This window comes from Embiotoca jacksoni, unplaced genomic scaffold (assembly GCF_022577435.1).
Source record: "Embiotoca jacksoni isolate LCO1_2020_lvr unplaced genomic scaffold, fEmbJac1.0.p SCAF_68, whole genome shotgun sequence".
In the NCBI taxonomy this organism is placed as follows: Eukaryota; Metazoa; Chordata; class Actinopteri; family Embiotocidae; genus Embiotoca; species Embiotoca jacksoni.
Window position 1 is genome coordinate 1237271 of NW_027185423.1, and position 15000 is coordinate 1252270.

The 15000-nt window shown below is 44.4% G+C and overlaps 1 protein-coding gene across 2 annotated transcripts in view; it reads left to right on the forward strand.

Moving 5' to 3' along the window:
- The window catches only part of npy2rl (neuropeptide Y receptor Y2, like), a 34662-nt gene that overhangs the window by 5298 nt on the left and 14364 nt on the right, over positions 1-15000 (forward strand). Inside the window, exons 1-3 of one of the 2 annotated variants that reach the window (XM_069175552.1) lie at positions 6137-6209; positions 12849-13061; positions 13351-13483. In XM_069175552.1, coding sequence (XP_069031653.1) covers positions 12870-13061; positions 13351-13483 — 325 coding nt within the window. In that variant the 5' untranslated portion in view covers positions 6137-6209; positions 12849-12869. Of the gene's footprint in view, positions 1-6136; positions 6210-12848; positions 13062-13350; positions 13484-15000 lie in introns of those variants that run through there. The other variant, XM_069175551.1, reaches the window with a different exon arrangement.

Genomic DNA, 15000 nt, shown 5'->3' on the forward strand with positions numbered 1-15000 from the left:
CGGCGTGTCAAAGGTCACGGAGATCTACGGCGTGTCAAAGGTCACGGAGACGTACGGCGTGTCAAAGGTCACGGAGACGTACGGCGTGTCAAAGGTCACGGAGATCTACGGCGTGTCAAAGGTCACGGAGACCTACGGCGTGAGACGTACGGCGTGTCAAAGGTCACGGAGACGTATGGCGTGTCAAAGGTCACGGAGACGTACGGCGTGTCAAAGGTCACGGAGACCTACGGCGTGTCAAAGGTCACGGAGACCTACGGCGTGTCAAAGGTCACGGAGACCTACGGCGTGTCAAAGGTCACGGAGACGTACGGCGTGTCAAAGGTCACGGAGGCCTACGGCGTGTCAAAGGTCACGGAGACCTACGGCGTGTCAAAGGTCACGGAGACGTACGGCGTGTCAAAGGTCACGGAGACGTACGGCGTGTCAAAGGTCACGGAGACATACGGCGTGTCAAAGGTCACGGAGATCTACGGCGTGTCAAAGGTCACGGAGACATACGGCGTGTCAAAGGTCACGGAGACGTACGGCGTGTCAAAGGTCACGGAGATCTACGGCGTGTCAAAGGTCACGGAGACGTACGGCGTGTCAAAGGTCACGGAGACGTACGGCGTGTCAAAGGTCACGGAGATCTACGGCGTGTCAAAGGTCACGGAGACGTACGGCGTGTCAAAGGTCACGGAGACGTACGGCGTGTCAAAGGTCACGGAGATCTACGGCGTGTCAAAGGTCACGGAGACCTACGGCGTGAGACGTACGGCGTGTCAAAGGTCACGGAGACGTATGGCGTGTCAAAGGTCACGGAGACGTACGGCGTGTCAAAGGTCACGGAGACCTACGGCGTGTCAAAGGTCACGGAGACGTACGGCGTGTCAAAGGTCACGGAGACGTACGGCGTGTCAAAGGTCACGGAGATCTGCGGCGTGTCAAAGGTCATGGAGACGTACGGCGTGTCAAAGGTCACGGAGACGTACGGCGTGTCAAAGGTCACGGAGATCTACGGCGTGTCAAAGGTCACGGAGACCTACGGCGTGAGACGTACGGCGTGTCAAAGGTCACGGAGACGTATGGCGTGTCAAAGGTCACGGAGACCTACGGCGTGTCAAAGGTCACGGAGACCTACGGCGTGTCAAAGGTCACGGAGACGTACGGCGTGTCAAAGGTCACGGAGACCTACGGCGTGTCAAAGGTCACGGAGACGTACGGCGTGTCAAAGGTCACGGAGACCTACGGCGTGTCAAAGGTCACGGAGACGTACGGCAATTTTACTGCAAACAACTCAATTAAACTCCTGGAGTGAAAGAAAGGACATTTGTTTTCACCAAAGCAACCTGCGTGGTTCATCGTGTCTTCTGAATATTACATCGATGGACATGTTGTTGAGACGTGTCCCATCAGTCCGTCTCACTGAGTCTCTGCTCCATCGGCACGCGACTCGTTTTGTCTGCAGCTGCTTGGTTTGGAGTAAATCTGTGGAGTCGCCTCGTCAGGTCAACTCTTCTTTCCAAGTTGAATGTTCGTGCGTCTCACATCAAACGAAGAGACTCCGGGTTCCTCGGAGCTCCTCTGAGCCTCCACTGAATCCCTCCCGGGTCGGACCTCCTGTACTTCCTGTCTGGCTCTCTGAAGCGTTGCTCCTCTCGCTGCAGTTAGCCACGCGCCGCCGTGCGCTCATTTATTCATCACTCCATTTCCTCACTTCCCCGTCACCTCTATTTCTGTCCTGGTGCCGGTTAGCGCAGCAGAAAACAGGCCGAGCCTCACCAGTTAGTCACCTCCGACCCTTCACCCCTAACGCCTCGTCATCAACCTGCTTACAAACTGCACTTCAGGACAACTTCAACTTTGAACACATTTAATGAGATCAAAAACAATCTGCGATGTAAAGGAGCGGGTTCAGTGGCTGCTCATTACTCAACTACAAACTGCAAGAAGACTGAGCTGAGTTGGAAAAAGGAATTTCTATCTTCACTGTTTTGGTCTGTGAAATCTCCAGATGTTACGTTGTCGCACGATCACAACATTTCCACCAGGAAAAAAGAGAAGTTCCTGCAAACGCTCTGAAAGCGTTTCGACCAGATTGGTGTCGGTCCTTCAGGACGGATCAGATCAGACAGATAAAAGCTGAGGCTGATAGAAATCCAGCCTTTCATAGACACGGTAAACTCCAGTGATCGTAACGGCTGGCGTGTGTCTGTCTTCATGAGAACAGGGAGGATGTGACGGACGGTCCGACGGCAGCCGGGCGGGTTTGGGTCTGAACGACGTCTCTGCAGCCGTGAACGAGTCTTCGGGGTTCGATCGTACTGAAAACAGCAAAAACAGGGAAACGTGTTCATGAACCCGGACGGACAGTTTTCACTCAGACTGGCAGCAGAGTTTGGAGCCAGCTGAGGTTTCCTGGAGTGAGTCGGGTCTGCTGCCGGGTCGAGCTGCTGGATCTCCGGTCCTCGCTCTCCTGCCAGCTCTCATCAGTCATGTGATGCGTTTAAGAACCAGCGACTGGAAGACTGAGCTTCATGAGCTTCACGAGCTTCACGAGCTTCACGAGCTTCACGAGCTTCATAACCTTCATAACCTTCATGAGCTTCATGAGCTTCATGAGCTTCATGAGCTTCACAACCTTCATGAGCTTCACGAGCTTCACGAGCTTCATAACCTTCATGAGCTTCATGAGCTTCATGAGCTTCATGAGCTTCACAACCTTCATGAGCTTCACGAGCTTCACGAGCTTCATAACCTTCATGAGCTTCATGAGCTTCATGAGCTTCACAACCTTCATGAGCTTCATGAGCTTCACGACTTTCATGAGCTTCATGAGCTTCATGAGCTTCATAACCTTCACGAGCTTCACGAGCTTCACGAGCTTCACGAGCTTCGGCTGCCGTTCCTGAAAAATCAACCTTTTGTTCTTCGCGCAGACGTTTTGCTAATCGCTCCGGAAACAGCAGGAATCAGCCTCGCATTCGACCTTCAGCCTCATTTAGTGTTCGTGTGCGACGGGACACACAAAGCGGCGCCGGGCAGCAGATTGTACGTCCATCTGTAATCATCAGTGCGACACTAATCCTCGTAGCGGGAGAGCCCCGCCGGATCTGACGGCTTTCACTCGGTCCTTCCAATCAGGAAGCGCTTTTTCTACCTGGTGAAAGGTGAACGCTGCCGAGCTCCACGATACAGAAGGACTGATTATCTGCAGCTTCGTTTGGGTCTTTTGTGGCTCAAATCTTGTTTCTGCAGGATATTTCCCAAATAATCAGCCGTCAGTCACGTCGTGTCGGCGGAGGACGTCGTCCGTTCGGTTATGTAAGACGTCTTCTGTAACACAGTAATCCAAATTCAATGTTCAGAGCGACAAAAGAAAGCTCCCCTCCTCATGAATACAGAACACACCGTTTACAGAGTCGTAAAAATAGACAACAGAATAAATGAATCGTGAACAAAGCTTTTCTGATTGAACACCACGGCTGAGAGGACGTTACCTGCTCCACACGACATCTGCACATACTTTCAACCATCTTCTGTTTATTCCAAACAAATCCTGCTAACATGTCACTTTTTTTCGGCAGCGTTACAAACAACAAACAAACTTCATATTCTCTAAACAACAAAAAAAAAGGTTAATTATTCATTAAGATAATGACTTTAAAGTCACCAGCAGCTGTTTTTTTTTTTTTTTACATTTAAACGACTTTATCATTTAAAATCATTGATACTGAGAATCTGAGAGTGAATGTTGAACTCTATTAATGCTACGCGGCTCCTCGGGTTGTCGTGGAAACCTTCGAGATCAGAAATGAGTAGAAACGTGATTAGTTGTTTTTGGATTGGATGAGACAGAAGGTTTCTTCCGAAGCGCGAACAATGTGAAGTCTCGGTCCCGATCAATTCTTTATCAGCAGAGTAATGTCAGGTTTTAAAGTTGAATGAGCTGCTGGATCTGTCGGGACGTCGCTCCTCGTCTCAGCGCTCCTGATTTCTTTGTCTCGTCGGTTTAATATCCCCTCGCTCGGCGCTCCTTTTCATTCGGCTCTCCGGCCCATTTCCCCGCTCGTATACAAAGACGTTCTGAATAACAACTCCAGGAGGAAGACCGACTGGAGGTTCAGAGGGACTTTGCATTTTGATTTACTTTTCGTTTCATCTGAATTCACCACATTCATCCGGCGTCGGCCGCTCGCTGCTCCACAGCAGCTTCAGTTCTTGGTGTCGTCGGTTCTACAAGATGTTGGAAACGTTCCTCTGATGTTCCGCTGCGTGTTCGTTCATACGATCCGTTCTGCTGATCTACCGCCTCGCAAAGGTGTTCCTGGACTCCGTCGCTAACGGGGAGAAGACAAATGGTTTCACGGTGATTTGATCCGGTAAAGAAATCAAAAGTCGGCTTAAAAAGACGTAAAAACGCAGAAAATAAGGAAAATAAGTGCCGTTAGTAACGCCATAATAATAATAATGATAATAATAATAATAACAACAACAACGACAATAATAATCTGTCTATTCAAATGGAAAAGGAGCAAAAACAAGGAGCTCAAAGAGGCCAAACCGCTGCACAGCTGCAGAGAAAGGAGGATGTAGTTGTTGGATTTGTGCAGCGATGTTTCTTCTCTTTGACCACACGGAGCTGCAGCCGTCATACCATAATGTTGAGGCCCTAAAACGCCCACCGAGCCGGCTGATTGGTGGATAGATGCGGCGGCTTCCCGGCGCCTCGTCGGCCCACGGGACGACTCCTTAATATTTGATCAGCTGTATTCTCACCGCTGTCTGCTTCGTCTCAATAATTAAAACTCTGGAGGTGAAGAGCAGCTTCCAGAACGAGTCAGAGCTCCAGGAAGAAGTGGATGTTCTTGTTTTCCGATGTTGTTCTTGTTTACCTGGAACTGAATCAATCAGACCTACTTTCATAGTTCCTGACGCGGTGCTCTTCGTCCAGTCGCCCTGAACATCTTCTCCATCCTGCTCTCCTTTAAGTATTCCAGCCGAAGTGTAATTCACAGACTCTCGGCGGACGTTCTTCTCCGGCGGTTCTCCTCTGATTAAATTTACAGCACTGCTCGCCCCTCTCTCTCCGCTCTCTCCACTTCCCATGTAGGTCAGGAAAGATCCGTGAACATCGCAATTTACCGCCATTTAATGAGCGCTGGAATTGTATCCTGTGCTCTGTCGTGGGATTCAGCGCGCCGAGGGGTCAGAGGTCAGCGTCTTCCTCAAGGTGACGCGGTGAGACGATCGTACATGTCGGGAGTTCACGGCAGATTTATGCTGAGTTTACTCCGTCGACGTGACGCAGCGTTTCTTCGAAGCTCTCTGAAACAGAATATATCTGATTTTTAAAGCATCTTTATTTATCGGTTCCTTCGCAGGCAAACTTATGAAGGTGAAATTTAAATCTGGACGTTGTTTTTTTGTTCCAATTTAAATTGTGTCAGCGGATAGATCGTCGTTAAACTCCTTGTTCCCAGAGGATGAATTGATGTTCAGTTGACGGTTATCGGAGCAGGAATCCTGCTGATGTTTCCTCTCCACCTCCACGTTCACGTTTGATGTCAACAACCATCGGACAGATTTTCAGTAAATCTGGTTCAGACACTGAGACTTTTTGAACGAACGTTCTCACTGAAATCTGTTTTACTATAAAATGTTTGTCCGGCATCAAACAGATCGGACGCAGTCGGAGAATCTCTCGTCTCTTGTGTCTCTTGGCTCTCGTCCCTCTCTGTCTTCTGGCTGCTTCACTAAAGTGAATCGAAGTGGACGTGTCCTCGTGTCCTCGTGTCCTCGGGGTCGAGCGGGTCGAGTGTGACTGCTCCCCGATGTGATCTCATTAAATGCTCTTTTCAGCGAGGCTCGTTGTCGCTGCGGTGATTGATCCTCGCTGGAAACCGCCGAACAGCCAATAAGAGACACTCGTCTGTCCGACACCACGTTGGACGAGCTGCTCGGCGCCCGATTGGTCGGCTGAGTCGTGTCTGCGTTGGAGGTGTGAGGTCAGAGCCGGCTGCTCCCTGCTGTAACCCTTAAAACGCCACGCTGGCCCGGTTTGCCGCTCGGCAGTAAAACTAAACGCTGTGACTTCCTGTGTTGAAGCGCGACGGCTGCAGGCTGACGGATCCGTCCTCGCCTCGTCTGGCTCCTTTCTCCTTCCTCCTTCCTCCTTTCTCCTTCCTCCTTTCTCCTTCCTCCAGCTGCTGTTGCACCACATCGAGGTGAGCTGCGAGCTTCTTCTGACTTTGTTCTTCACATTTTCATTCTTTAGGTCTCACTTTGAAAAATGTTTGTTTCAGCATGTTAGTTCACCGAGACGAAGGATGAAAGATCTTCGTGTCTCTTTTCTAATCTGATCTTTCTTAACTTTGAGGTTTCGATGTTTATGTCTTTATTTTCTTGTTTTGGGGTTTTTGTGAGGTGTGTCAGCACCGTGCTGCATGGTGACTTTCTACAATAGAAACTCTATGAAAACACTCAAAGGTGAAATAACTGCTCAGAAAGAATGTGAAACATTCAGTCATTGGTTGTCTATATTTTCATATTTGTCTTTTACCTTTTTCTGTGTTTCTGACCTGAATGTTTGAATTTGCACCAAACTCAGAAACAGTAAATAATCTGAGCAGCTTGCTGTAATGAAGCCGGTCGTTAATATCTGCTGTGCAGCCGTGCGTCTCTAATCGTGTTTTATTGAATCATTATAACTCGTCAGGAGGCCGTCTGCATGTTTCCAGCCTGCTGTTAAATCAACTGCTTTATTATCCACTAAACAATGCTTTAATTAAACCATCTTCTATAAATCATTATACAGCAAGTCGTTCCGACCCAGCGATCTGATTGGTCCACTGTACATTTGAAACGTGCTCAATTCAGCATACAGTACATCACTAGAAACATCACTCCTCCTCCTCAGTGGGAAAATAGACTTAGAATAGAGTTTCATATAACATGTAATATAATGGAGTTTCTACTTGTTCTAGTTCTATTAAATGAGCCATTTGGTGAAGTCGGGTCTCTTTTGGTCCTTTTTGGTCGCTCCGAGCACCCGTACCGTAACACCACGGATAGTCACGCACTTACAGTCCTAGAGGAGGCTAGCTGGACCGGTTTGGTTTGAACACATGACACGGAGCTAAATTGTTAAAAACACATGAGAACATGGATATCTTTGTTCATCAGATATCTTTGTTCATCAGATATCTTTGTTCATCAGATATCTTTGTTCGTCAGATATCTTTGTTCGTCAGATATCTTTGTTCGTCAGATATCTTTGTTCATCAGATATCTTTGTTCATCAGATATCTTTGTTCCTCAGATATCTTTGTCCATCGGATATCTTTGTTCATCAGATATCTTTGTTCCTCAGATATCTTTGTTCATCAGATATCTTTATTCCTCATGTCTTTGTTCATCAAATATCTTTGTTCATCAGATATTTTTGTTCATCAGATATCTTTGTTCGTCAGATATCTTTGTTCATCAGATATCTTTGTTCGTCAGATATCTTTGTTCGTCAGATATCTTTGTTCGTCAGATATCTTTGTTCATCAGATATCTTTGTTCGTCAGATATCTTTGTTCGTCAGATATCTTTGTTCCTCAGATATCTTTGTCCATCGGATATCTTTGTTCATCAGATATCTTTGTTCCTCAGATATCTTTGTTCATCAGATATCTTTATTCCTCATGTCTTTGTTCATCAAATATCTTTGTTCCTCAGATATCTTTGTTCATCAGATATCTTTATTCCTCATGTCTTTGTTCATCAAATATCTTTGTTCATCAGATATCTTTGTTCATCAGATATCTTTGTTCGTCAGATATCTTTGTTCATCGGATATCTTTGTTCATCAGATATCTTTGTTCGTCAGATATCTTTGTTCATCAGATATCTTTGTTCGTCAGATATCTTTGTTCATCAGATATCTTTGTTCATCAGATTTCTTTGTTCATCAGATATCTTTGTTCACATATCTTTGTTCCTCAGATATCTTTGTTCCTCAGATATCTTTGTTCATCAGATATCTTTGTTCACATATCTTTGTTCCTCAGATATCTTTGTTCATCACATCTTTGTTCCTCAGATATCTTTGTTCATCAGATATCTTTATTCCTCATGTCTTTGTTCATCAAATATCTTTGTTCATCAGATATCTTTGTTCATCAGATATCTTTGTTCCAACCAGACTGAGCTAGCTGATCAGTTTAGTTTTTCTATTTTTCTGTATTTATTCAGTTGGAGACTAGAAATCCTCTGTTGCTAGGTGGTTGCTATGGGGCGGACTACTTCCTGGATTAGGAAACATTGCTCACATTACATTCGTTTCAGTGAGGTGACTGCTTGTTTTCCAGTTGTTAGTCATACCCTGTGTGTTGCCATGGAAACAGACATCACTAACGAAAAGTTTCACATTTTGAGAGTGAATTTCTCCACAATATGAACACATGTAGATGACATACTTTATTTAGATGGTCACTTGTATAATGTCAGTATTACACTGGAGGGTGTTTTAATGGGATTATTGGCTCGACAGTGATGCGGTCCGGACCGAGGCGCTGGCGTACGCGTGTAATATTGCTGAAATAGAAACCTTTGCTTCATTAAAATAAATCCTCGTTTTGAATCATTTGTGCTCGTTAATGAAATTATTTGAAGATGTTTGGGCCTTAAAACGTCCTCAGCTCCGTTATTAACCACCGAGAACATGAAGCCGGAGAATCGCACCAACGAGCCCGTTAATTAGACGATTGATTAACGATTTGAGAGAGAGGTCGTCATGTTGATCTGGAGCTGCACCAGACGAGGGTTAGAAACGGTGAGACGTGCCGTCACCGGGGGCGACGTGGGTTAGAGGGGTGGGGGTGGTGGTGGTGGTGGGGGGGGGGGGTGGAGTGACAGGAAGTTAGTTGTAATTTGGCTCATCGATCTGCAGCACATGTAAACAGTCAGCAGCAGCTGTGACGCACGGCTGGAGGAGGAAATTAAAGTAGGAAAGAAGACAGACGGTCAGTGTTACTGAAACATGTTGAATTTCAAATAAATGTCCATAAATCAGCTGAAACTACAGAAAAAAGAAGAAGCTGCAGAACTGGTTCAGAATCACGTTGTTTTGACTTCAGCGTCAGACTCACCTGCTCATCCTTGTTCACACCTTCATGTTTACATGTCAAACAAGACCTGCTCATAGAGAATTCTGCATATTTTAAAGGGCAAATTTGCCCAAATTTAAACAAATGTCGGTTGTAAATTTTGCAGCCCGAAGCTCTGTGACTCTACGGCAGCGTTGTGCTGATACGGAGGGAGAATTTGAAAAGCTGCTTCATCAGATGAACAAGGGAAGTTGAGGATTCTCCCTCATCTCTGACGCTCTTATCTGCTGCTCAGGAGGAAACTCAGAGAAGTGAGATGAAGCTTCATTAACCTCTGCTTCTGTTCGGGTCAGTTTGATTTCCCTGCAAACACTGATGTAAGATTAAATGTAGAGTTTATGAGTGTTTGTGGGCTCCTGACAGGATCCATGTCGAGACTCTTAGAATGAGAAAGCGAAAACTTTCTGATGTGCATTTGGATGCGTGCCTCCATTGATGCACTGATTCATGGCTTTCCTGTTCAGTGACGACGAATCTGAAGGAAAAATAAAGCAAACAGGATGCAGCTGACCATAAATTGGAAAAAAGAAACATCTGAATATTAATAATTGATGAATGAGAGATTTAGTTTTTTCTTTAAAAAAGCACAAACGTTTCGGTGCCTGAATATTTTCTGTCCCTTTTGGATCCTTTTGAGTTTTGTAGCCACGACTTTAAATGATTTTATCTTCCTACATCGATAACAATTAACAATCATATCCAGCATCTCTTTGATCAACAAATCAAAGCGGGTTTATCTGTTTTCTTCCTGCTTGTTGACCTGTTGATGGCGCTGTTGTTGTTGTCGTTCATTCTCAGGGGAACACGAAGGTCAGAATCCAGTTCGCAGAGCGTCCGGTCGCTGACGGAGACCGACGTTTGTACTCATCAGAGTCTGAAGGCCACAAACCATCTTCGTCTTTCTGCCGTCCGTCGTAGATCTCAGCTGACGTGTGACGGACGTCTCGTCTGTGTTTAATACAAACAGGGAATATTTCCGGAGAGTTTGTGGCTTTGAGGGAGGATTTAATTGGCTGTTGTTGCTTTAAAAAGTCGTCGGTGATGTTTATTTTTAGGTCAGCAGGCGTTGTGTGCAGCAGGAAGCAGGTGTCAGCAGTTTAAAAATGGATGCTGCCTAATTCTGGAAGAAACGTCGTCTGAACATTCAGAGAGGCAGAAGGTCCGGCGGCAGGTTGAAGCTGCACCTCTTTAATTCGTCCCTTTAAGTCTCTGATATGAAGCCACATTCACTTCTTTGGGATTTTAAATTGACCAGAAGAGGTTTTCGTTGGGAGGTCGAACCTCCATGTTGTTCTGAGGACGTTTCTGTTTGAACACACGTTAGAAAGGAGAACAAACTGTTGGGATGTAACAAGCAGGAGGAGTTTGGTTCCTCTCACTGTATTTGTGTTTTTTTAAAGTGTATTTAGAGGATTGTTGCTAACTGCTCTGTTTAATGTTTTTTGAATGATTCATGTTTCGTATCATGAATAAAAAAAATGGCTCATTGAACCATGGATGGAAACACAAAATGACCGAAATGAAACACAAAACAACAACCTGTGGGCCGAAGAGGCCGGGATTGAACCAACAACAGAGAAGAAGAGCTACAGAGACACAAAACAACAACAAAACAACAACAAACAGACACAAAACAACAACAAACAGACAGCTCGACTACAAAGAGTTGTGGTTTTTAGACATTTCAGGAACAGCAGAAGAAATTGAACCTTTTCCTGTTGTTCTTTCATGTTTTTCTGTTGATCAATAAACACGACTGAATAAACTGAACTGAAACACAAACACAAACTCTCGTCTCCGTTGTGAGACTCACACGTTGTGCGAGGTGAGTTTGCTGCCGTCTGTTTTCTGTGTGCGACGCGCCGCTGATGCTGTCAGCCGAGCGCGAGCTGGAAGCCCTCAGGCTGTGTGCTCAGTGAACCATCTCCCCACAGTGTGTGTGTGTGTGTGTGTGTGTGTGTGTGTGTGTGTGTGTGTGTGTGTGTGTGTGAGTGTGTGTGTGTGTGTGTGTGTGTGTGTGTGTGTGTGTGTGTGTGTGTGTGTGTGTGTGTGTGTTCCCTGGTGAGTGTGCGAGCGAGCGACTGCAGTTATGTTTGGATTGTTTGTGAGAGCATTCCTTTCCACTCTGGTGAAAGTGTGAGTTTGTTTGCGTCTGTGTGTGATTGTGTCTCACAGTGTTAGTGTTCCTGTGTCCATATCTGAAGTGTGTGTGTGTGTGTGTGTGTGTGTGTGTGTGTGTGTGTGTGTGTGTGTGTGTGTGCGTGCGTGCGTGCGTGCGTGCGTGTGTGTGTGTGTGTGTCTGTGTGTGTGTGTGTGTCTGTGTGTGTGTGTGTGTGTGTGTGTGTGTGTGTGTGTGTGTGTGTGTGTGTGTGTGTGTGTGTGTGTGTGTGTGCGCCCCCTGAGACTGTTGAAGTGACCCACATCACAGAGCTGTGAAACCAGAGGTTTCAGCGTGACACTCCCACCTGTGTGAGTCTCTGCTCTGACGTCAGCGCTGGAATCCGTCTCCCAACATTGCGTCCGTTCAGCCGGATTAACGCCGATGACTCGTGTCGTTCCATCAGCAATTCAGAATGAAATATTGTCCTATATGGATTTAGAAGAGGCTTTTATTTTGAAGGTTGCAGGATATGCTGTCTGTGTTATATTTCCTGTCGTCTAGTTATATGGTATAATTATACTGAACTATATAAGTATAATTATATGGAAATGTTATATCTTAGAATTTGTAAACTGCAGTTTAAATCGTTGCACGGCCAGATTTATTTACATGTTTTGTGCTTTTAGGAAGTTTAATCATTTATTACCTTTTGTATTTCTGCCATTGATTTGACCTCAGATGCCCTTTAAAGGCCCAGAAATCTTTCTCTTAAAAAAATAAATGTTATTTAAGTGTGAAAGGAGTTGCTATAATACCAAAGCAGCAAAGGATTTGTGAATGAAATGTGATCTGGATTTATTTGCTGAGTTTCCAGATGACCTGCTGGTCAGTCATCTGCTCTCTTTTATACTCCGTGTAACTTTCCAGGTTTCAGGATTAAGAATAATCTACTTTGGGAGTTTAAAGAGTCGTTACAAAGAAAGTAATGCAGTGAAATTGTAAAACCAAAATTGTTTTCATCGTTGATTTGTGAGTAAATTCACCAGCCTCGCAAATATTTAGGATTATTTTACCCCGATTATGAAAGTTTGTGAATGAAGATAAATTCTCAGACAGGTTCATTTACATGTTTCACACTTTTAATCATCATCAAGTTGTTCTTATATGTCTGATTTATATAAACTGTTTATTCATTAGCGATTCAAACCTAAAATCACAGTTGCTAACTATTTATTGCTTTTAGATGTTAATTTTAAACCATTATTTTTTAGTTAAGTATTTATTGCTTTTAGATGTTAATTTTAAACCATTATTTTTTAGTTAAGTATTTATTGCTTTTAAAAATAAGTAACAAGTAACGGAGGTGAATATCAGACTCAGACTGATCAAATCAACTTCTGTGGGATGCTCACGTTGTTCCGTCTCCGCCGTATATGTAAATACGTAAATCAGCCTGGTTTGGAGATATTCGGCCACAAATCAGTCAATGCAGCTTTAAGGGAGATGACGGAGTCGTGAAACGACCACGACTTTACTTTTCCTTTTTTATTCCCGTGTTAGCATCTGGCTGATATATATATACAATTTTTGTTTTTTTTGTCGTCCCGCAGGAGGTCTGAGCGTGAACGGACATGGAGGCCGTCAGCGCAGTCAACACTACACCGGACGTGCTCCGCCTCCCGCCTCCGCCTGGCGATGACCCCGACAACCCCGGTTACCACGACTACGGGCGGAACTCCGGTGCCGCTCCCCCGGCTCTGCCCACGTTGGTGTTTAAGGGAGGGAACTTTCCAGAGGACCCCATCAAGATGCTGAGTGTTCAGGTAGATGAGTCATGATGAGTCATGATGAGTCATGATGAGTCATGATGAGTCATGATGAGTCATGATGAGTCATCCTCAAACGAATGGTGCTTTAATGTAATCTCATTCTTTAACATCATTTCCATGTTTTCACATTAACATAACGCAGATCTTGTTTTAAAGGTCCATTAAAGGGTTAAAGGAAATGTTAAATTTTTGATTTATTATTCATTTATTTAAAATTTTCTTCCTCTGTTTTGCTTCTGCGCCAACAGCTGTTTACAATCGTTGTTTGTTTGTTTGTTTACAGGTGGTGTTGATCCTGGCCTACAGCACCATCATCGTGCTCGGGGTTCTGGGTAATTCTCTCGTCATTTACGTCATCTACCGCTTCAAGACGCTGCGCACCGTCACCAACTTCTTCATCGCCAATCTGGCTGTTGGTATGTTTTTACACACCCACACCCACACACACCCACCCACCCACCCACACACACACACACACCCACACACACACACACACACACACACACACACACACACACACACACACACACTATTCCAGTGTTTTTAGTCCACATCAATTATTTGGGTGAAGTTGAAGGTCAGTTTAAGGTGATGTTTTATTTTATGTTTAGGTTCAAATTAAGGTATCGTGTGGTTCAGGTTAAGTTAAGGCTTGGCTCAGGTTAGGTTTAGGATAGTTTAAACTCAGGTTTAGATTAAGAGTTGGGTAAAGTTGTGCTAAACTTTGGTTAAAATGAGTTTTTTGTGAAGATTCGGTTTAATTTAAGGAAGCGTTAAAACCCGGTTAAGGATGGTTTAATTTTAGGTTTAGGTTAATATTAGGATTAAGTTACGTTAAGGTTTGGTTGGTTTGGTAAAAGTGAATAAGCGACGCCGATATTTGGCGACGTTGTGGGTTCTGATTGGCCGTGAGTTCTGATTGGCCATGGGTTCTGATTGGCCATGGGTTCTGATTGGCCGTGAGTTCTGATTGGCCGTGGGTTCTGATTGGCTCACCAAAGACAGCAGGTGAAGTCTAACTGGTTCCTGCTCTGTCTTCTGTGTCCCAGAGTGTCGAAGAACATGTGAAGCCTTTGAACTGCGAGTGTAATTTGTGGGTTCAAATAATGTATTGAAGTGTGTGTGTGTGTGTGTGTGTGTGTGTGTGTGTGTGTGTGTGTGTGTGTGTGTGTGTGTGTGTGTGTTACCCTCCATGAGGCCATCAGCAGTGATGATGCAACTATCTATTACCTGTTTTCTGCTGGTTCTCTGAGAGATGATGAAATCAAACGTTCATTCTTTTTTTTACATTCAGACGTTTTTCAACAAGGAACCGAAATACTGAAATCAAACTGAGTACCTTAAGAGATGTTTTACTGAAGGCGGGACATTTATAAACCTCGTATGAAACATTGCCAGAAGCGTTTCAGAGTCGATATGTACACACACAACATGATCATTTGTTTTTACCCACCAAATACATTTTTAATGGCAGAAAGGGGAAAGAGAGGAAGAAAAAAGATCAAAAGAGACTCTTTAAAATGATAATCTGCTACATTTCATGAAAAAAAACAGTCGTTGGTTTCTGTGTTTTATCATAAATTTACATTTGACTGCTCAGAACATCCAGCGCGTGACGGCTTTTGCTGTTTTGATCACTTTATGTTTAATTATATAAATCCTGAATTCATATTTTATTCACATTATATAAATATTTGCAAGTATGTTTGTAAAGGGCAGTTAAAAGCCAACAGATCTCAGCTGAGAGTAAATTAACATTTGAAGGGTTTGTGAATTAATTTATACATTCATTAAAATGCCTTTGTAGGTGCAGAACGCCAACAATTTACCCAGAAGCTGTAAAACAGGAGTGAAATAATTACTTTAACTTTTATGTTGTCTTAAGGGACAAATTTTTTTTTTTCACAAATTAAATAGCAGAATTTTTCTCTTT